Below are 24,649 nucleotides of genomic sequence, written 5' to 3'. Positions count from 1 at the left end.
GATGTTTACTGAAGGTTGCAGCTGCCCTGCACTGAGGGATTTGCATCTTTAATAAACTATGACTGTTCCCAATCACTGAAACACAAGAATGATTAATAAATCCAATCCCTTAAAAGTAGCGTTGCGTCTTCAGTTTCACACTCCTCGTTTGAGCTTTGCACTCTTACTACAAGTCCAACTGAACCAAGCTCTGGACCATCTCTCCCAACCAGGCCATGGCCACCCAAACAAACAGTACCTGGGCACGATGTGAAGCACTCACACTTGTCAAAAAAAAAAAAAGCAAATGAGGGTCAAATGTCCCCGGTCATGGTTCAGATAGCCTAGTTAGAGTACACCCTAAATTTCAGAAAATTTAAGACCATTTAGGGCCTAAAATGCTAAGACCCCGCAGGCACTCAGTAGTATGTGCAGACTTTATTTATACTATATAAAACATACTTTGCAGCAGTCACTGTTTACAAAGTAATTTCTTTAATAAGTAATTATATATGTAAATACCTAATCAAAAAGATTGGAAAATAAGTGGTAACAAGTCACTGTTAAAATTTGTCAAACATTTGTTTAAGTGATAAGTGACTGTAATTAAAACAAGTGAAATCTTTAATTGAGTCATTAAATAATTCATTAAAACCAGTTAGAAAAAATAATTTCAATGAATGAAATATTTTTAAACAGGTTGTTTAATTGTCTATTCAGAACTGGAGGAGAATCGTAATTATTCCACACCTCTGGTTTAGAATTGTATATGTATTTATGTGTCTTAAAAAGTATCTGTAAAAAAATATTTAAAAAACAAAAGTATTTTTACTAAAGACCCTATGTTTGAGATCAGTAAAAAACAAATAAAACAACTTAACACAAAATCAAAGATGATTATGTTGAAATGCACTGATTGACCTGTTAAGTAATCTTGTTTTAAAAATAATCATTTCAGAATTGTTTTTCTACTCTTGTACTTACTGTCGGATTTCACGACTGTGATCCAAATGACTTCCTGGACGATCTTTCTTCACTAGAGAGGCAGTAAATCCCATGTTCTATCCATCAAAAAAGGGAAGTTCATGTAAGAACCTACTTTATCAACAGTTTCATACTTCTCTTTTTTATTATTTATAGGTCTGTTTCAAAACATAATGTACTGACAGCAAACATTAGTGACTGATTCAGAAAGCCAACTTCCCTGACTCAATAACAAAATGGCTGTCTAAGCAGGCAACTTACTATGGTTTGGAACAACTTTACATATAAAAATTAATCCAGATGAAAATAAGCATGAGCTCACCTCAATCAATCTGATTATATCTCTGGGGCCGGTCACTTCTGGGTCATATTTGATGTGGGCTTTATTAGTTGAAAGGGCAACTGAAGCGTAGAGGATGCCCTTCTGTTTCATCAAGTTAGACTCAATTTTATGAACACAAGAGGCACATGTCATCCCTCTGACCTATTGAAAAGAGACAGTGTCCACAATCTTATGTTAATAGAAAAAACATATCAAGAATAGGATCTGCTGGCATATTTACCACAAGCTCCAGGGATCCATCTGAGCCATCATAATTATCCATGACTGTGGCAGTGAAGCCAAGCTCTCGAATCAGCTCTGCTATTCTCAGAGGATCAATGACTGATGGGCTGTATCGAACCTCAGCTTTACTGGCCATCAGAGCCACCAAAACGGAGTGTATACCTGAGGAAAAAAATCACGACAACAAATGAATTACAGCCATAATAACAACTATACACAACATTCAATCAATCAATCAATCAATCAGCTTTACCACTTTTCCTCAATTTCTATTTGAGAAATTCAACTTATTTATAGAATTATCATTATTATGTTTATTTTACTTAACTTAATTAGAGAATTATCATTATTATGTATTTTTTTTTATTTATTTATTTATTTAGATTTTTTGTACTTTGGAGTCACAAACTCCACATTTTGTCATCTCTGTTAAATGTCATTTGACCTAGTAAGTATCATGTCTGCCAATTTAGCTCTGCCAGCTGAGTAAAAAAGTATTACAATAAATCCAGCTATGTTCATGATTAAATCTAACGATTGCAAATTAGCTTATTTCAGATCAAAATGTGCACATTTTTATTGTTATACTTTGTTTGCAGGAATCTGTGAATAGAAACACTACATTTAGATTTTATTATCTGTTAAGCCTAATCTTTAATTGTCAAAACATTTGACTTTTATTTTAAAAACTGTACTTTTAACCCAAATTAAAGTCCCATATATACCGATTATAAATCATTATTAGAATCATAGCATTATGAACAGGCTAATGGTTTAAATGCTTTCTGATTATGTACATGCTTTAAAAAGGTTGTGTATTATAGACTGCAACTTTTAATAGTCTTAATAAATACTTATCATGAATAAATTTACATAGCACACCCCATTTTGCAACAATTTAGCTGTTACTTAAAAGGTAACAATAAATAATAAAATAATGAGTCAGTAAGTCCAGCCGTATTCCTGGACAAACCGTCATAGCTTTGTAAAAACAAAAATGCAAATAATTACCTACAAACAGCACCTCAAAAACTAGATATGCTGTAGTTGTAGAATGGAAATGTGAAAGTTAATGTACTTTGCATTCGTTTCCAAACGTTGAGGTGTTGACCTCAAATTGATATGATAAAAAAAAAAACATTCTAGTTACTTTTCAATACATTGTGTATTTACATGTTAAAAGGGCCTCTGGAGAGGAAATTCATATACGGCAATACGTTTTTTTGTTTCTGACATACTCTGTAAGCAGTAGACTGAGGTGGCCAAAGTAGGGCCCGCAGGTCAAAGTTAGCCCATTGCAACCTTTGATTTGGCCCACCATCCCATCTGAGAAAAGAATTGAGTATGATGGAAAGGGTTGGGACTTGAAATAAAGCAAACTGAAATTAAATATTTCAATTAAATGTTGTAAATAAATCAGATTTTTAAGGCAAAAACTTGTGTAATTCTGTTATAAATGACTTTTTATTTTATTTTATAAGTTTATTATTAAATGTAAAGAAAAAAACGGTTTTAGTTCATTTAAGCAATAAAGGTAATTACCCATGGCAACTATATTAAGTTTGGTTTTTGGCTCTTCATAAGAAAGTAGACCTGCAGTAGACCTGCTGTTCATCTGATCAATAAGTAGAGTAGGCTCTCAAAAATAAGGGGTTTAAAGAGTTAAAATTGAATAACCTTTCAGACACATTTAGGAAAAATGTTAATGCTGCAATGTATATTTTAAGAAAAATCTTTTTTGAATGATATAAACCCAGGTAGAGAGATTCAAAAAAAATTAGAAACATACAAAAGGGCCACTTTATGGCATTTGAAAAGTTTGCTTTGGAAAGATTAATGAATACCATATTCGTTCTTGAGGTTCCTCTCAATGTTGGCCACGCAGGAGGCACAGGTCATTCCTCCAATCTGGATGAAACATTTAGAAATAGTGTTTGTTGAAGGCTCAGCGTCACTCTCAGCTTCATTCTCCTTCACAGCTGACCGGACAGGAGATAATGATGAGCTCCGGACAGACAGAGATGGGCTTTTGACCACTGAAGGCACCAATGAATTTGTCTCTGTAAACAAGATAGGACAAAGTGACCTTCATATAGCTTTCAGTGGAAATAACAATTTAGAAAATGACAATTTTATTTCCTGACATACCAGTTACTCATGTAAAAACAGAAATGGAAACAATTAAAAAAAAAATAGAAAAATAGAAATAAATAGAAATTGAAAAGAACAACAACTGCTGTGCCAAAATCTTCTTAGTCATTTCAAATACAGACGAGGCTAAAATAGCTTTGCACAGCATCCTTACGACAACATCAAATGCTATCAGAATAGGACAAATGTCTATAAAAGAATGGCAAAAAACTGTCAAAAATATATCTTTAGAATATTTTATATACATTACATATAGTAAAAAAAAGCCTATTTGAACTATTAATGTTGCAGCATTCTTATCAATTTTCAGTCTTTTATTTTCTATGCAGATTTTTTTATAGCATTACATCAAGATGACCTGCATTTCCATATATTCAATACCCAAAAATAAATAACCCAAACACACCTCAGAACTGACAAATGGGAAGGAAATGTGCTTCACAATACTACAATAGGCACTAGGACAAGGCCAGAAAATCCCAGTGATTTGTTTATTTATTTTGTGTGTGTGGTAAAATATCAAAGGACATGTACCTTGTTAAATTCTCATGAAATTGGATACCATGGTATGAATTTGAGTAATTAAATACTCAAACCAGCTATATATATATATATATATATATATATATATATATATATATATATATATATATATATATATATATATATATATTTAATTTGTGTTTTTTACATTATAAGATGCAATCTGAGGTATCAGGTCTGACTGCCTTGGTGTGAGAGACAGTATCATTCCTCCAAGCAATGAAAATGCTAGGGAAGGTAAAACCTCAGGATCTATTCAAGACCCTGAAACAAGATTTTTAATTAAACTTGTCATGACAGCTTTTGTTTCTACTCCCATACACTCCTAGACATGTGCGTCTGATGCTAGGCTTTTAACTGCTCAATCAACGCGGGCAAAATTTTTGGGAGATCAAGCATTGTCTTCATTGGCACATAAAGGGCTCTATTTTGACGATCCATGCGCAAAAAGGAAAATCGCAGGGCGCAAACGCTTTTAGGGCGTGTCAGAATCCATATTTGCCTATGGGTGCACATGCATTTGCTATTTAAAGAGCATGACGCAACGCTTCAAAATGACTCTTGCGCCACACTGAAACTAGCAAACAAGTATTGCGCCGCGCCTTGCGCCACATTGCAACGAGTGTATGATAGGGCCCAAACTGTGGAACTCTTTAACCTCTATTGCTTTTAACCTCTTATTATTTTATTAACCTCTGTTATTTTAAAATAATTTCTTAAAACTTACTTTTTAAAGGTAGCTTTTATTTGATTTTATTTGACTTTTATATGATTTTTAGATCTGTTATTATTATTATCATTATTATATGTGCTTTTATTTATTTGTATTATTATTATTATTATTTTTTTGCATTTATCCTTGTGCATTTTACTGCTGCACATTTTATGTCTGTAAAGTGTCTTGAGATACTACTTTTAAAGGTGTTAAGTAAAAATGTACCCTGCTGCACTAGTTAAATTTTCGATGAAGAACACAGCAATGGTGAGTTCTCATTAAACACTGTAAAAAGATTCAGTGTTCCACATGATTCCTTCATCCAGTCCCAACACAAACTAAGTAAACTCAATCATTTTTTCAATTCAATTTTTTTTATTTAAGTAGTCTAAACATAAAACAATTAAGTTGTCCTTCAAAAAAAATATGACTATGTTGTTTTAATGCATTTTAAATAAGTAGTTTAAACAAGCAGCAAAAGTTTTTTTTTTTTTTTTTTTTTACTGAAAGACTCTGCTTTAAAGGTACCTGAAAAATCTCTCCTTTAATTCACAACAATACATGTGCTCTATGTATGTTAAGAGAACATTTCACTTTTTTGAAAAAAGGTTAATTTTACAAATCCCCTCCAGTTAAACAGTTGAGTTTTTACATTTTTGAATCCATTCATTCAATCTTCGGTTCTGGCAGGTGCACTTAGCTTAGCTTAGCATAAACTTAGAGGCACTCGGTAGGTGCAGAGAATAGTGTCAGACAGCTGTGTGTATAGACCAGGGGTGGGCAATCTCGGTCCTGGAGGGCCGGTGTCCTGCACAGTTTAGCTCCAACCCTATTCAAACAGACCTCCCTATAGAGTTCAAGTGATCTTGAAGACACTAATTAATTTGTTTAGGTGTGTTTGACTAGTGTTGGAACAAAACTCTGCAGGGATACCGGCCCTCGAGGATCAAGTTTGCCCATCCCTGGTATAGACTGTCCTATCACAAAACGCACCGTAAATCCTACACAACAGTAATAGATTGATTAAGGTTTTTACATGTTTACATACAGAGAGCAGCATTTACAGCGGATCTTTCAGTCCATAATATTGTAGTGATACTAACGTACTTTAAACTTAGTAACTAAATCACTTTGACTAAGGTATGTTTGAAATAGTAAAAACTGAAATAGTACTGCTGACGATACTAACTTTGCCATCTGAATAAACAAACAAAGAGCACTAATCTCTCACTTACCAAATCCGTAAAGACAGGACAATCAACGCGAACTGGGACAACGTCTTTTTAAAAAAGGAGATGAGTGGAAAATCCGTAATTTACCATTTTTACATGTGAAAAGCTCTCTGGTAAAAAAAAAAAAAGTTCCTTACAAACTAGGGCTGTAACGATACACCAAACCCACGGTTCGATTCGTATCACGATTTTTGACCCACGATTCGATTCGTATCACGATTTTTTTTTTCGTGTGGGGTGGGAAAAAAAAAGATTTTTAAAACTATTTTTTATTAAATAAAATTATATCATTTTTGTTTTCTTTGTAACAAAATACTTTTGAAAAACCAAACAGAACTAAACTCCATTGTGTAGATGGTTCAAGCATGTTAAAAAATTATTTTTCAATCAAGTTCTCTTACATAGAAAAAGTAAATTAAATGGCTACTAGGGATGCTCATTTCGGTTAATTTTGCTAACAGACAACCGCCGCTGATTAATCGGTTATTATAATAACGGTTAACTGGTCAGATTATTATTAATTTTATATTAAACAAATTGACGTGTCTATTTTGTGTCTGACACATTAAATATTGCATTTTAAAATAGGCTACTGATTTATTTTTAAATGCTAGCATATTAATAACAGAACAGAACAACAGAGCATCTTCACGCACCTGCAGTGTTTAGCACAGAAGAGCAGAATAATCTAAATAAAATGAATAAAATAAATAGGACTGCCCTAAATTATTTTCATTTAAATAATTAATTTATAGGTTACAAAACAAAAATACTGACTGATTCTTTTTAACAACCGGCATAGGCTGTTTTTTTCCAATCATGTTTTTTCTTCCGTCAAATAAAAATCGCAGACTTCCTCAAATTGCCCGCTCCACGGAAAATATGCATTTATTTAATGCCCCGCTGTTATTATTATAATCACAAAACCTTTTACATTTTAATAGAAATCATTATTTTAAAGAATATGTCCTGATGGTTTCCTCTCTCTCCCTCGCGGTTCAAGTGCGCGTGCTGCGTGATGAAAAGACAACAACAACGCACGCATATGTAGACTTTTTGTAAACAGTTTTGTTGTTTAAATATGCTATTGCATTAATATGCATACATGCTTTATAAGCCGAAAACAAGGCGCATCTCACTGCCTTTATGTTGACAAGGAAAAAAGAAGAGAAGAAGCGCGGTCCTCTTATGAAACGACTGAATCAGCTGGGTATCGATTGTGCATAAGTGTTGCTGTCTGTGTTGTTACAATTGTAATATTTAATGCTATTGTTATATTCGAGATTTGTACATTCATACAGCTCTGGATAACTTAAAACAACGATTAGACCTTCAGAGCGGTGTTAATGCGTCCTGAAGTAAAGCGAAACGGCTATTAATTTCCAGCAAGATAGAGTGATTATATGCAGAGCCATATACCTTTATCTATAAATAAAGTATAACTATAGAAACTGTGTTCATCTTAACTGAAAGCTTCGTCCTGTTTCCTGGCCTCACGCATCGCGCTGTCAGTCAGCACATAACGTTAACTCTCAAAGGTTCAAACAGAAAGCGCACAGCACGGTTACAGAAAAGTTTCCTCTGCAGAGGAGTCGGGGCATCTGGTGAACACCCATCCCTCTCTGCGCAGCCACATTAACAACAATGCTTTGACAGCATTGGCAATGTTTCTGCCGTTGTCGGTTGTCTAGAGGGGTTAAGTTGGTTTTGTTTTTGATATTCCTGACACATTCAGACAGTCCCTTACTAAGAGCTCCGTGCGAGCTCTCCCGGTTAAACGCTAATTGCGAATGCTTAAACGGAGCAGTGCTCGTAATGTCGAGCGGAAAAAAAGTGTTTCCTCACGTTCTTCTTCAACTAGCTCAACTTTTGCAGGCACGCGTGACGTTATTGGAAAGGTAGTCACGGGGTGTGTCGCGATTCTCCCTTATCACACCGCGACACAGGATCGTAGATCTGAGTGTCGCGATTTCGATTTTATATCGTGTATCGTTACAGCCCTATTACAAACGTATTTTTGTGGCATGTTAGCAGAGCACTGTAATCCACAAGTGAGTCCAGCTTTGCTCTTATAATGGGGAAATGAAAACCTTCATTGCTGCACATTTATAAACGCAACACTGACGACCCATGTCTCCAAGCAATTCTTGTTTTCATTAGCGTTGGAAACAGAACATGGCGTCTCTCTGCCGTCTGAACATTGTAACGTACATTAGTCTTGGAAGCTATCATGCATATTAATGAAGTTGCAGCTCATTCACAATAGAATGCACTGATTGGTTCGAACCAAGTCTTTCTCATAAATTAATGATGAAAACTTAAAGACGTCATGTTGTACCTGCCAGTCCAGACATCCAGTCTACACGCTGGAATTTACACAATCATCTCATGGCCGTGGCGTCGCTTCTAAATTTCTTTTCAAACCGGATGAAAAATTTTCTCAAAATAATGCAAAAACAACAAATTTTCACTTTTTTTGTGAAATATATGTGTCCTAATAGGGTTTTTAGCAGTGTGGGACATATATATATATATATATATATATATATATATATATATATATATATATATATATATACACACATGTATATGACTGTCAACATCTCAAAAAATGTGTTTTGGTGTTTTGTGACCCTTTAAATCTTGACACTTCTGTAATTACACCATGTTCTAAAGCCTCCTTTTCACTGCACACGACAAGCGACAGACCGGAAGTCATCCATTTCCAATGAAGAGCAGCCCAGGAGCTGTTTCAACCGGATATGATGTATTCCAATGTTGTACAAACGGATCCGTGTGCGCAAGATGAGAAATAGTAGATTTTCTGGTTATTTTTGGAATCAGAAAAAGTCTATATTAAAAAAAAAACACTTCTGTTCATAAATGTAAGTAATAAAGTAATAATAATATAATTGTTTAATGTTGTCTCCACATTCCCCCCAATATTTTTTATCAGTGTATGAGTTTTTAGTATTCATTCATTCAATCATGGGGAACGCACAGAGAATACTGGCTCTTGGTTTTGCACTCCTTTATTTTGGACACTACGAGAACAGCTTCTCTCCCATAGTGCATGTCAGAACTGAAAATTCTATGCGACTGCCACAGGGGAGCATATTCGGACAGTCGTGTCCAAATGTCGTGTGCAGTGGAAAGGCGGCTTAAGACCTAGTTACATAGCTGATCATGCTTGATTTCTCAGAGATACACCCACTTGCTATAAATCTCACAATTCAGGTTTCTGACATAAGGCAAGGGCAGCATCAGAACTATTTATGACCAAAAGACAATATAAAACAGTTCAGTGCTATTACCCTGCCTATAAACTGTCAGTAATGAAGACTTATAGAAGAGAAAATGTGCCCCCAGGACATACACAAAACACTTACCAGGCAGAAAAGCATCAAAGCCCATGTCCTCTATAGCAGCCCTCAGCTCCTCAGGTGAAGTCAATAAAGGGTCATATTCAAAGGTTCCCTTATGATTGGCCAATGACACTTGGGCTGATCTGACTCCTTTCTTCTGGGAAAGCGTGCCCTCGATGGACTGAACACAGGAGCCGCAGGTCATGCCCTCAATGTGGATCTCAGCTACTGATACCAGTGGCTGGAGGAAGCCTGGCTCTGGGGAAGCTGGAATGATGGCTTTAAAATTCCCTGGAGGAAGAGCCTCGATGGCTTTCTGCAGCTCCACCGCTGAGACTTGTTTTGGGTTGTGCTGAATGGACGCCTGTCTATTCTCCAAGGACACAACTACTGAAGTCACAGCAGGCAGCTTGGATATATTGTCCTGAATGTTTACCACACAGGAGTTGCAGTGCATTCCTGTAACCTGAAACAGTGTAGTGACTGTGGAATCTGCAGGCGGCTCAGAAAGCTTCTCCTCAGTCTGTTTTGGCGCACTGAGTAATCGCTCTACTTCACTAGCTGACAGCTTCAACTGACGAGGTTTAGACTTGACAGTGGCCTTGAAACCAGCCACCTCAATCTGCTTCACAATCTCATCCACTGTGATGATATAAGGCAGGTAAACTACAGCGGCCTCCTGAGATTCTAGAGAGACTGAAACAAGCACAGAAAAAAATGAATAAATTAAATCATATAATCAAAATATAAATAACAAATTTTAAAAACTACAATATTATGTTAATATTATGTTAGGTTAATAATATATGTTATCCAAGAGTCAATAATACGAACGTATTTATGCTCATTGTTACGAGTAGTTGTTGTGGTGTGTGTTGTGTTTTTCTTTCTCTCGCTGTTTCTTTCGCTCTCTCTCTCAGTCTGAATTAATCGCAGGTGCATCGGATTACGGCGTATCATGATTTTTGCTTGGATTGGCGGCAGTTGTATTTTAAACCCCAAGCAACATGGATTCAGCAGCTCCCTGCTCTCTCATGATTGCCCTTTCGTAATTCTCTGTTGAGATGTTGCTTGAGTAATGAAAATGAGTTATTGTTCCACAGGCACCAGTATTGGGGCCTCTTCTTTTTATTATATAAATAATACTGATCGAAAAATCAAAAATGCAAATTTTCGTTATTATGTGGATGGTACAATCATATACACAGCTGCATCTACACCCAATCTGGCCCTTTCTCAACTATAGATCGCTTTTAATGTACTTCAACATAATTTATCTGAGTTAAAACTAGTTTTAAATGCCGATAAAACAAAACAAAGCTATTTTCAAATTCACTATCATGGTGCAGAGATTGAATTGGTGTCTTAGTGCAAATATCTTGGAATTTTAATTGATTATATACTTTCTTTTAGTTCTCACATTCAGCAATTGGTAAAAAAAATAAAAGTGATTTTAGGCTTCTATTTAAGAGTTAAGAACTGCTTTTGATGCTAAAAAAGCTGGATGATGCAACATGTATGTCGATATTAGACTATGGTGATGTTATCTATATGCATGCTTTGTCTCAGAGTCTGCATGCATTGGATACTGTTTACCATGGTGCACTAATATTTATAACAAATTTTAAATCTCTTACTCATCGTTGTGTGCTGTATACTAGGGTAGGTTGGTCTGCTTTGTCTATTCTTAGGCTCAAGCATTGGCATTTTCTTGTTTACAAATCTATACTGGGTTTACTCCCTTCATATCTACACAATTACATTTGTAAAAAGCCTGTTCTTAACTATGGTCTTCAGTCACAAGATATTTATTTACTGTCTGTTCCTAAAGTGCAGACTGAGATGGGGAAAAAAGGCTTTTAAGTACGCATCACCTTTTGCATGGAATAATTTGCACAGTTGCAGTTCAAAAAATTGATTTCACTAAATGCTTTTAAAAAGACAATAAGTTAGAAGTTTTAGAAGTTGAAACACAGGTTTGTAGATGTTTTGAATAGTTTGTCAGTGTGATTCATGTTAACTGTAAATAGTTTTTTGTTTGTTGTCTGCCCATGTGATACGTATCCTGCCTAAACTTGGCCAGGACACTCTTGTAAAAGAGATTTTTTATCTCAATTTGCCTTTTCTGGTAAAATAAAGGTTATAATAATAATAATATTTATATGACGTGTCGTGAGTTGCCGATGTGTTGTATATTCTAACCAGAGGAACTAGGTTTTCTGTCTCCCTGTCTGGCTTGGAGAATGGTAGGGAGGTTTGGTGCCTTCTGTTTATAATTTTCGTTTTCTCCTGTGTTGTTAGTAGGGAGGAACGTTTTTCTGTATTTTACTTTCTTATTTATCTTTCAGGGAAGTTTGCTCTAATTTAGTTACTTTTGTTTATTGTCATTTATTTTGGCTTAAACCCTCTCAATGTTATTTTGCTCATTTTCTGTAAATAAATAATGTTTTCTTGGTAATTCTCAGTGGTTTGTGTATTGCTTTATATTTTGGGGAGAGAGAGCGCAGGGGCACCAGGGATTATATTTTTAATCCCTGTTATCTTGTTTTGTTTTGGTTAACTTTCTTTTTGAGAAAAGATATTTTATTTAATTTGTAACATCTTAACTTTTTTGTTTATGTTTCATTAACAGTTTAACAGTTGTTATGGGCTGAGACCTTTATATTTTGTCAATACAGCATAGGGATGTCAAAAATATAGACTTATTATATGTTAAATTAAGTGAAGTAAATTATTAAATAGACTTTAAAATATTAAATTAAATAGAATTTTTATTAGACAGTTTTTAGACAAACTGTACTAAAATAGAAGTGTCCTGAACATTTTTTAAATAAAATAGTTGAGGATAAAAACACAATAAAGCCCTGGGCTTGTTTCCACTGTGGTCCTCGAATTATTCATTAAATGATAAAAATAATAATAATAATAGATAATGTTTCTATTATTATTATTATTATTATTATTATTATTTAATCCCTCTAAGTGAAGCTTGTAAAATATCAAAGAGCACAATATCAGTTGATAAAGTAATAAAAAATATACACTACCGGTCAAAAGTTTGGGGTCAGTAGGATTTTTTAATGTTTTAAAATAAGTTTATCCTGCTCACCAAGGCAGCATTTATTTAATTAAAAATACAGTACAAATTGTAAAATTGTAAAATGTTATTGCACTATAAAATGACGGATCAAAAGTAGTCAATAATTTAATTTAATAATTTATTCCAGTGATTTTAAAGATGAATTATCAGCTTCATTACTCCAGTCTTTAGAGTCACAAGATCCTTCAGAAATCAGTCTAATGTTATTTTTTTATTATTAATGGTAATAATAATAAAAGCAACATTGACTGAAATAATAATTTCATTTGAAACTACATACAAAAAGCAGTTATTTAAAATTTTAATAAAAATTAACTTTTTTATATTTAATGAATGCTGCAGGATAATTTTCTTTGAAAGAAAAAAAAATGATCTTAAACTTTTGACCAGTAGTGTTATAATAATTAGGATTATGGCATGAAACAATACAATAAAAATGCCATTTAAACCTTACTGTATTACAGTTAGAAATTCTAGTATTCTGACAACACTAATTACTTTGTCACTAACCATGAATTAGCCTCATAACTATTTTGAAAGTGTTTAATAGAATAATGACACACGGCCATCCTTATGTAAAGTAAACTTTTAGAGTAATGTACACTCTCATGAAATGAGGATGAAAATTTAAACATTGGTCCTAATGGCTATTAATTTCAGTAAGACTACACTATTATCATTGGAAAAAAGACAACTAAATAGGATGTGAGAAATAGAAAACCGTGTTGACCCTAAAATGTATACATTGTGCAAGCTCTCATTTCTTATCTGCATTTACTGGCAGCACGATGTCAATGAGTTTAAACTTCATTTTATGATTTAAACTTCCTAATGTGTGACATAATTCACCGGTAAATGTTAAAGTTCAAAGTTCAAACACTGGAAATTACTTTACACAAACAAAGGCAAATCACAAGCTACAAAACCAATATACCTTTAATCTTTTCAACCCCTTTTAGCTTCCCAATCTTGCCCTCGATGGTTGTAGTGCAGGACAGACACACCATTCCTTCAATCCGCATTTTCACTGCCTCAACTCCACTGAAGCTGCGAGAAGTCGAGCCTTCCTTTGGGCTGAGCGGTGGCCGACAGGCTGTGTCGGGAGCCAGGCACTTCAACACTTCCCCAAGCTGATCCTCACTGACCAGAGATGGGACAAACGTAACAGCAAGGCCTTGGTTATCAGCACTCTCCTGAGTCTCAATCACCCCTTTTATCTGGGCCAGTGTGCTCAGAGCTTGTTGGACAGAGTCTGCGCTACAGCCTGCTTTGCTGAAGACTTTGGTTTCTGTTTGAACTGGTGTTGATGTAGCGTTTGTCAGGCTGGACTCAAAGCCCATATCCTCAATGGCATCTGCTATGGATTGTGGAGTGTGTTGAGTGTGGTCATATGTCACTGTTGCATTGTTCTGCTCCAGAGACACCTGTTGAACAAAATAAATGGCCCAATTTACTAAATTCGCATAAGAGTGCAGCCATAAAATTGCAAATGAAAGCGGAAAGTTTTGCTGATGATTGTAATGACGATGCACAAATGAAGGAAAGCAGAAGCATCAGCTCATTTCCATAATGATCAAGAAAGTGCATAAAACAGCACAAATTAAACATTTAGTAATCAATATTCAAAACTGGGATACCATTATGATCTCCTTGAATTCCAAATAAACACACAAGTTAAAAAAACTTCTGTCAGACATTGTTTTGTTCTAAGCTTTCCTCCTATAATACATCCTCGAGAGGAAGGGAGTTGAATGTTATTGATTTTGGTGCAATAAATGAAGTAATTAAGTTAAAATGGTATCAATCTTTGTTAAAGACAAACAGTCTTTATGGTTTAGCATTCCTTTTCATATTTTTCAAAGAGTGGGAGGAATTTCTTTTCTTCTAAAATGTGATTTTGACTTACTAAAATTGCCATTTAAATGATCTGATGTTCATGCGCAAGTGTTACTTTATTCTAAAATGATGTACAAGCACAATTTTACTCCACATAATGTTGTCATTTGGAATAACAGGTGTATTTTACATAAAAAAAACCTTATTTTTTAAAGACTGGTTTAGACTTCAGGAATTATCATTTTAAGTTAAAATTTAATTTTAATTCTACATGTAGAGAATTCTCTTTGGTTGTCAAAGCTATTCCTGTAGATTTGAGGAACTTAGTTTAAGGTATTGTGTATACTCTTCTGTAATACCTACACTGGTTGATTTGTATATTGATAATTATTCATTTCTGGTAATTAAATATACCAACAGGGTCTTGAGATCACTACTAATAAAGGAATATTTCACGCTGAAATATGATTCACGCTAAGAGATATTTTCTGAAGCGGACACTATTGAAGTTAAAAAAAGATACCTGTCATTTCCATTGTAACCTAAAATAAAAGAAGTTAATTTCAAAACAATTAATGACATTTGTCCATGTAATGAATTTCTTAGAATAAGATTTATTTAGACAGTAATGCTTGTATTTTCTGCTTGAAAGATATTGAATCTCAGGAACATCTTTTTAACAGATGTTCTATTGTCAAATCCTTTTGGGACAGATTGTATGAGTGGTTGATGGCAAAAAAGTGTAATACCTGCATTTGACTATCACATTGTGAAATTGGGCATTTTTGAAAAACAAAGAAGTGGAGTTTCTATGTAATAATATGTTAAATGTAGCAAAACAATATAAATTTGTTAAATTTTCTCCTTGCTTCAAAGCATTTGAAAATGATTTCAACATTTTATTTAAATTCATATAACAGGTAAAAACAAAAAGGTGCCTCAAAGCTTTCTAAACTTTTGTCAGCTTAAATGGACTGACTCCCCTGAATGTAATGTATTTTCTTTTGTATTGTGTAAGCTTTTTTCATGTTATTGATATTATTATTTTGTACTATTTTGTTTATTATATGCTGCTTGGACGTGTTTAACAATAAAAGTTGAAAATGCCTGTTTGTTATTTCAAGGTTAAATAAAAAATAAAATAAAAACATCCCAGAGATACGTACAGCTAGATTAGGGTGCAAATACAAGTCAAATTGACTAATGCAAACCTTAGTAAATTATGTTGCATGTTTCATTCCCATACTCTCCTCAAGAAATTTTGCAAACTTAACTGCGTCCACATATTTTCACAACTGAATTTCACTGTGTGTCTTTTTTTCAATGAAAAAATAAGGTTTATACCAGACTAGCTCATCCTGATAGTAAATCTGCCCTGTAATGTGCTAACCTATCCTCTAAAATAGTACACTTAGTCAAATTGCCCAATAAAAGCTATCCAGAGCAGCATTGTTCCAGTAACCAGAAATTGCACACATGCCTGTGATTGCATAACACATTATTGCAGATGGTTTTGGTCTTGAACTCCAGCAGCTGTACTAAAATGCAAGATATTCAGCCAGTGTGTGCATCATTGAACAGTGTGTAACACCAAACACTAACTGAGGGTAATTAGATTAGATTAGATTAGATTCAACTTTATTGTCATTACACATGTACAAGTACAATGCAACAAAATGCAGTTTAAGTCTAACCAGCAGTGCAATAGCAGCAAGTGCAGGATACAGGAATAAGTTATAAAGTGCAGTTATAGAAAACTATGGTGATAATTACAGATGAATGTACTATGAACATTATATACAGGTTGGATAAGCTATGAACAAAAGATTTTTATTATTGATTAATATTGATTTACAATAGATGAATATATGTGCAGGTTGCTATTAATAATCAGTAGTGTGCAGATAGATAAACATGATTACAAGTGTATATGTTACAATATATGAATATATGTATGTACAGGTTGCTATTAATAATCAGTAGTATGCAGATAAATAAGCATGATTACAAGTGTATATGTATAGTGGGTGTGTACATAATTACAAATGCCCATATGCCCATGAATCCCCTTTTTAAGAAATGTTCCAGCTAGCTACTACTTCAACTCTTTTTTGATGTTTAATGTCGATGTTGAGTGACCGTACAAAATCACTCCATGACATAAGACACTCAATGAATAACAGAAATACTCCAGTACACAATGTGAAGCTGTGTAACTTTTTCTTTGTCTGTTTTTCATGAAAGCTTTTCCACGTCCACAGCTGGTCAAAAGTTTGCAAGATAAAAGTGCAATTGTAAAAAAAATCAAATCATTTTGTGCATCAGTGCTCTCTCACACTAGCACCCTTTGTTTAGTCATGAGGTGATACGTCAGTGATAACTGCACATGATAAACTTTCTTGTATGCATGATGAGCCTTAAGGTTTTTGTCTCTGTTGTGTGAGTGACATTAAAACTGTTAATCACTAAAACTCATTTGCCAATGCTTTATTTTCTCATAGTTTAACAAGTCCAAAGTCACAGTTTTATCTGTAGGCAGCAAACTTTCCAACTACAAATTCCTGAATTTGAACTAAAGCAGTAAACATATGGAGGACGAAACCTACAAAAACAATAAAAAATAAATACGAAAATAAAAAAATTACTGTATACATAAATGTACAAATTCCTGCATATTTATTACAATTAATAAATAAATAAATTACCAAATAAATATGTAATGAATAAATGAACAGATAAACATACACGAATACCTGCATTAATAATTATATAACTAATTAATAGTGCAGTGTAAAAGAGGAGAAAATCTACATTAAGTTTAGCATTTTCTTATTCCCCCAACATCTGTGTAATTTATTTATCATTTTTAATCTGTCCGCCCTATTTATATAATTATTCATGCAGGAATTTGTGGGTTTTTTTGTATTTGCATATTTTTTGTATTTGTTTTATTTATGCAGGCATTTGAGGATTTATGAAATTATTTATTTTCATTTTCCATATAAACATGATGCAGAAGTGGAAAGTAAACTAGAATTACAACTAGAAGCAAAAATAATGAACTAAATTAGAATTAACTGAAATTCAAAGAATCATGCAAAGTTTGTCATGGTTAATTGTTTCTCTGATGGTTTGACATTTATTCAGCTTCATCATCACAAGAATAAACAACTTTTTAAAATAAAACAGCAAACAGTTGATAGTATTAATATTTCATTGTATTTTTTAATAAAAGTCTCGAAAAACCAAAAGTTTTGCCCCTGACAAACTTGAGATTATGATCCATTTCAAAGTAGGTTTCTGCTATATGTAGTTTTAGCCCAAGTTTAGTGAAAAAAAGTATTGCTTTTAAGCACGTTTTGCTAAAAAGGCTTGATCATTACACTTGCACATGAGTGTGACGATGAACCCAATGTGATTCCTCAAGCAGCTCAGTCTGGTGACTCACTCCTATCATCACATGACCCTTAAACCCTAAAATCTCATGAAGAAACAACTGGAAGTTTGTTTCTGCACAATAAGCACAATTCTAGAGTTGCTTTTTGTGTTTAGTATATTGACTGCTCACTCAGGAAGAGCCATATTGTTTGTTTTGTTAAAGACATTAATAGTATTTAGCATTTTCCAGCACTGGTCAATAGTAATACAAGCAGTTGGCTTTTCAAAGGTTAAAACAGCATCTTAGACAAACAACTGATTCGATTATTTTGCTTTTTGACCCTTGTCTGCGGGGCAAATGGGTTTTAAGGAAAAGGGCAGGACAAATTTCCAATAATTAGGTTATGTCTAAGTTCAACATACGGGTGGCCTTCTTCAATTATGTGACAGTTGCTGGAGGGTAGGCTCTGGTAAATATTATTACCACCATATATTGCTGCCAAATTGCTTTGTCAGCCTCCCAGAGAAGCCTAGAGTGTATCTCATACAATGATTCATGGAAAAACGACACCTGGAAATTTAATCTGTGTTTCAGCTATGTTTGTGTGCTTGTTTAGGGATACAGAATGAAGTTTACAATATTGTGGGAAAGTTCAAAAGCTATTTTTCAAAAACAGGTAATTATTCGCACTCAATTGCTTCGTACTGTTTTAATACAAGTATGTTTCGCTAACTGTTTTTGAAGATGAGGGTAAATGTCTCTTGTATAATTGGTTATGTGGGTAGAGGTGAAGGTAAGAATTGTGTTTTTTAATCCTTGAGTAATTGTCAAATGTAAACTTTTTTTTTTTTTTTTTTAATGTTAGCTGTCGGATTTTTATTGTAATGATGTACACCTGATTAATGATATAGTTGATGCACTTTATCTCTGTAGATTGAGGTCGGAAATGTGAAGATTGTTTATTGTTATTGCTGTGAAGATTATAAGTTATTGTGTGATTAATGGATAATGAAATGAGAGTGACGGTCTAATTAATTGCACATTGTAATTGACTATGAGATAAAAGGGTGGAGTTGAAGAATTGTGTCACACACTGAGGAAGGCTTTGTGCCGAAACGTCTGTCTTTTAATCACCCGTAAAATGTAAGAAAAATAAAAAATAAAAACAGTACAAAGCAATTGAGTGTGAATCATTACCTTTTTTTTAATAATAGCATTGATAAGATTGACGCACCAAACCAAAGAAGTAACTAAAAAAAACGCAAGCGCGCAGGGCAAACTTCAGTAACTCTACAAAAGTTCAAAAGCTGAAAAGGGTGATTTGAAATGTGTTAATTCTGTTAAGTCAGAATTATTAGCCCCCCCTGTTTAAGCTCATCTTGCAAAACATCAAAAAATAAAATAATAATAAAATAAAAAAGCTAACCAAAATCCCTGAAAAATGCTTGAACAGCACTTTGAATGATGCATTCTAACATAGGTTTATTCTTAAGAGTTCACTTGGTGTAACTGACATCCATATCTCTAACCTGTATATGAATGACTCCTGGCAGGCCTCCGATCCGGCCTTCAATGGACTGTACACAGGAGCCACAGGTCATGCCCTCAACCCCCAGGGTCACACGACACAGGTTAGTGCTCAGCGCCATTCTTCGTCTGAAAGATGAAAAACATGAGGGGATTTACAGACAGATGTGCAAACTGACATACAAGTGTTAATCACTGGATAAACACACAGCTTTATGACCCACAATCAGTCATTTTAATTTTAAGGGTATTTTAGCTTTTTCTTTCAACTTTCAACTCATTTTTTTCCACGGCCAAGTCTGTTATCCTGTAGATAAAAATGAGGCTGTTTAAACTTAACGCGTTAAATGTTACTGATGCATTTTAATTACACTTTAATTACAACATAAACATAAATTAGAATATATCAATCACCATAGTTTTATACAAACATTGACTTTTATATCTCACAATTTTAACTTTGTTTTCTCAGAACTGCTACTTTATTTGTCATAACTGTGAGTTTATTGGCTTGACCATAATTCTGCCAAATGCTTTTCTAGCAACAAGTGAAACTAAAACATACAGAACAATACACATAAACCTAATTCTGAATGAAACCAACACACACCACATGGTATATCAAAGTACTTTAAAAATACTATAGTGATTATCAAGATACAAGAACAAAAGATGGTACTGTAACTGTACAGTATGTAAAGTGCTAATTAAATAATAGCAACATAATATCAGCCTCATATAAAAAAAACATTGCTGTCTAAACTTACCCACTAAACACTCTGAATGTTTCTGACACATCTGAATTAAGCTTTAACTAAAGCACCTCTTCTATGAGAAACACAAACGTGACTTAGGAAACGTACACTAGAACAAATCAATATTTACACAGTCTGACATCACAAACCCGAGCAGTAACTGTACATCTGAATTAGGCTGATTTAGGCATGGTAAACAATATAGGGAGCATGTCCCAAGTTGTCACTGAATGAAAGTGCGAATATAAAAACCAACTTTACCTCAATCTGTACGATATTGGAAAAAAAATTTGTTTGTTGCAATATATTAGGATATAAATAAATTTTCAACAGAATATTTAAATAGCTCTATTTATAAAGATTTAATTTAGACTGATTGGGATGATCAAGTCTTTTTCCATGCAGTGGATCTGCATAAAATATAACAAATTACAAGCAAAAATAAACAAGACAGATCAAAAACAAAAGTTACACAAACAATGATAAAGTTCCACTCTGTATTTATTGGTATACTCTGCCATGACTCCACAATGTATCATGTATTCTCAACTGCTGTGCTGATCGACTATAATCGCAACTCAACATTGCATATCCTGCGATGTGAATATTGTGGACACACACATTGCGATATCGATGCTGAAACGATATACTGCTCAGCCCTAATCTAAAAAAAAAAATACAAAATGTCAAAGTAAAGACTACAAATTAAATATAAAATCTCAACCCTGCTGAATCCATATTTGAGTTCAATTCTTCGAAACAAACAAAAACTTATATATAACGATAATATACCAACAATAACGATAGTGTCAGGGTTTTAATTTAAACCGATAAGTTATAAAGATAACATACCGACAATAACGATACTGTCAGGGCTTGTATTTAAACCGATAAGTTATAAAGATACTATACCGACAATAATGATAGTGTCAGGGTTTGTATTTAAACCGATAAGTTATAAAGATAACATACCGACAATAACGATACTGTCAGGGCTTGTATTTAAACCGATAAGTTATAAAGATACTATACCGACAATAATGATAGTGTCAGGGTTTGTATTTAAACCGATAAGTTATAAAGATAATATACCGACAATAACGATAGTGTCAGGGTTTGCATTTAAACCAATAAGTTATAAAGATAATATACCGACAATAACGATAGTCTCAGGGCTTGTATTTAAACCGATAAGTTATAAAGATACTATACCAACAATAACGATAGTGTCAGGGCTTGTATTTAAACCGATAAGTTATAAAGATAACATACCGACAATAACGATAGTGTCAGGGCTTGTATTTAAACCAATAAGTTATAAAGATAATACACCGTCAATAATGATAGTGTCTGGGTATTTTTACCAATAAGATATAAAAAATAATATACCGACAATAAAGATAGTATCAGGGCTTAAATTTTTAACGATAAGTTACAATGATAATATATCGACAATAACGATAGTGTCAGGGTTTGTAATTTTATCGATAGGTTATAACGATGATATAAAGACAATAACGATAGTGTCAAGGTTTGTAATTTTATTCATAAGTTATAACGATAATATACCGACAATAAATATAAGTTTATATGTGTTAAACCTTCAGAATAAACATAATGTAACAAAATAAATTTTCTAAAGCAATTATAAACCCTAACTTCATTCTCACTGCGTCATTCACAAAACAATTATTAAACTACCACATTTAATAAACCATACCAGAACATAAACATTGAATGGACAATTGTATTTGTATTAATTAACGTCAACAAAGACACATAAAAAAAACAGTAACAAACGTTTTGCTCATCGCAAAAACGAATGGATTAACGTTAGCCCTATTATACATTACATCATCAGCTAATATAAACTCTCCAAGCAATAGAGATTAGCTTTATTATATATGCAGCTAACGTTCATCTCTATCGCTTGGAGAGTTTATATATAATAATAACCCCATGATCAATACATTAAGTGTTTAATGATATCCAATTTATTAAAGAACTGAAATTTTAAGGTGTCATCAGTTAGAAACAGGCATTTAACGTTACTCTAAAAATAACGTTCTCAGAAAGATTCCTTTGATGCAGATGTGAGATGTTTGCTTTTGAGCCTAAAGCTAACTTAAACCACAGACACGAAGAACAACAAAACTGCTGGATTGTTTTACCTTTCGTGCGAAGAGCTGATGCTGAGTCACAGGACCAACAAGTTTAATCCTCATAGGACGCTGTTGTCACTAGTTAAGTTTGGTAAGTTTTACTGTCACTTTCACAATGACAGCAGTTAACTTAACGTTAGCTGGCTAACAAACACTTTGTTAGTCTCCAGCAGCCAGTAAGTCCTCGCTTCCTTAAAACCTATGGGGTTGGTTGCCCCCATCGGACAAAACCCAGCCGTGTGTAGTGTGTGGAGACAGCAGGAGAGTGTGTGCTTACAGAAGTCACGCTGAAGAGTGTTAAATCCATGCGGAATGTTTGCTATCTCGATGTAGCTCGGGCGCACGCTCCGCAACGTTCCTAGTGTGTTCGAGCACATCATCAACCGCTGCCAAATGCGCAGTCTCGAATGTCGTCGTGGCAGATTCAAGAGCTTCAGTAATGCGTATTTTTGGAGCTGTTTGGAGCTTTGAATAGGGGGCTTGAGATTTATCAGATAGTATTTTAATAGAGCGACTTGGGGAAAAATTAATGCTTATTAAATTGTTTGAAATAAAAAGCTTGTTGAATAGTATTAACAAAAAATATATATGGATTGAATAATTTGAATTATCAAGTGTTTGTATTTTTTAAATTACTTGAACTGTCAGGCTTTGTATTTTTAGGTCTTGAAATTTAACGTAACGTTAACTGTTTATTTAAGCTATCAACTAACGATATTTCGGTTATCAACAAAAATGCTATTTTGGGATTAGTGCTATTTTGGGATTTCCGCCTGGAAAAGCTTCCCAAATCCACATGCAGAGGTGTAAATGCAAAAAAAAAAAAAAAAAAAAAATGGTATCATTTTAAAGAAAACCCTTTGATTTTTCATAAAACACTATTGAAAGTGTTAAACTAACTGTATATGTTGTCTGTGTTATGATAAACACCCAAAAAAGAGGCACTTTTTGCATTTTTTTATAAACTCAAATTTAAAAGTGTACCTTTTAGGTTCTGTGTGGTCTATGTTGATGTAAATAATGTTGGTGGTTCCTGCACATGTCTGTAATCAAAGGAAAAAAGAAAAATGTCTCTACCATAATCTATGCAAAAGTTATTGTATTCCAACTGATCATAGGTGCTATTCAAGCCACAGGGATCGATCATTGTTTTCATATTTCACAATTCTTTTGTTTGATCAAACATAATTGACTGTGTTTGGACCACATCAGACATGTAAAAGGATTACTTATGCACACCACCTCAAAAACAGAGGAGGCCCTGAAGCAAACAGCATAAGAGATGACAGCTGTCAGTGCTATCTGGGGCTGCTTAGTGATCATAAATGCACTGCTAGCCCTTTAAATCCTAAATCTTAAAGCGAAAGTCGATGACGTCACCGGTACCGGGTGTGTGTAAAATATTTTGTGGTTGAATTACAGCTTAACAGGTCCTAAAATACAAACCCTAACAATTCAAGCCAAATACAAATCAAAAGAGTGCTATTTAAGAAGCTTTCTATTTCAAATACTTTAGACCTTAAATTTGTTCCATAAGAGACATAGTATGCCTGTTATCTACTTTATAAAGAACTGAACCTTATTTGTATATAGGTTTTAGGGTCAAAACAGACCCAAATGCATTATAAAGGACAATTAAAATATATCCCCCTTTCTCAAATGATTTGTTTTGTGTCTTTAGAGTAAGAATGTGTAGACTTCATTATAAATGGTTTGCTTTTTATATCAGAATATAATAAAATAAAACGCTAACCTTTAAACCTGCAGCCTTCTTGTTTTAAGACAACCAAGCCACTGTGCTGCCCCAAAAATCATACAGTTGAAATAAGAATTATGAGCCTCCCTGAATTATTAGGCCATGTAGCCCCATTAGCCCCATGTTTATTTTTCCCCAAATTTCTGTTTAACAGAGAGAAGATTTTTCAACACATTTCTAAACATAATAGTTTTAATAACTCATCTATAATAACTGATTATTTTATCTTTGCCATGATGACAGTAAATAATATTTTACTGGATATTTTTCAAGACACTTCTATACAGCTTAAAGCAACATTTAAAGGCTTAATTAGGTTTATTTCCGGTAGCTGGCATGTAAGGAAATTTACTGTAAAATAACAGCCATTAAATTTTAGAAATTTCCTTAAATGTTAATTTTGGTTAAATTTTTGTAATTCAATCTCTCTTTTTTTACAGTAAATTTCTGTAATTTAACGGCCGTTATTTTACTATTTTTTTTTCGGCACCCCAGCTGCCAAAAATAAACCAAAAAATTTTGGATTGTTTTTGAAGTGTAGGGTAACTAGGCTGGTTGGGGTAATAAGGCAAATTATTGTATAATGATGGTTTGTTCTAT

General features: G+C 33.7%; 1 protein-coding gene across 16 annotated transcripts in view; it reads right to left on the bottom strand.

Annotated features, from left to right (window-relative positions):
- Positions 1–22,658, bottom strand: part of atp7a (ATPase copper transporting alpha) — an 813,718-nt gene extending 791,060 nt beyond the window's left edge. For 9 of the 16 annotated variants that reach the window (XM_087280635.1, XM_087280626.1, XM_087280625.1 and 6 more), the window contains exons 1-8: positions 22,303–22,619; positions 19,379–19,505; positions 13,569–14,058; positions 9,559–10,230; positions 3,373–3,588; positions 1,527–1,690; positions 1,286–1,447; positions 964–1,040 (exon numbers count right to left, since the gene is read on the bottom strand). In XM_087280635.1, the coding sequence (XP_087136761.1) occupies positions 964–1,040; positions 1,286–1,447; positions 1,527–1,690; positions 3,373–3,588; positions 9,559–10,230; positions 13,569–14,058; positions 19,379–19,498 (1,901 nt within the window). In that variant the 5' untranslated portion in view covers positions 19,499–19,505; positions 22,303–22,619. 16 annotated transcript variants of the gene reach the window in all.
- Positions 22,659–24,649: the final 1,991 nt, after the last annotated feature.

The sequence above is a fragment of the Danio rerio genome, chromosome 14 (genome assembly GCF_052040795.2).
Source record: "Danio rerio strain M-AB ecotype USA chromosome 14, GRCz13ab, whole genome shotgun sequence".
Lineage (NCBI taxonomy): Eukaryota > Metazoa > Chordata > Actinopteri > Cypriniformes > Danionidae > Danio > Danio rerio.
This window is presented reverse-complemented; position numbering and strand designations above follow the sequence as displayed.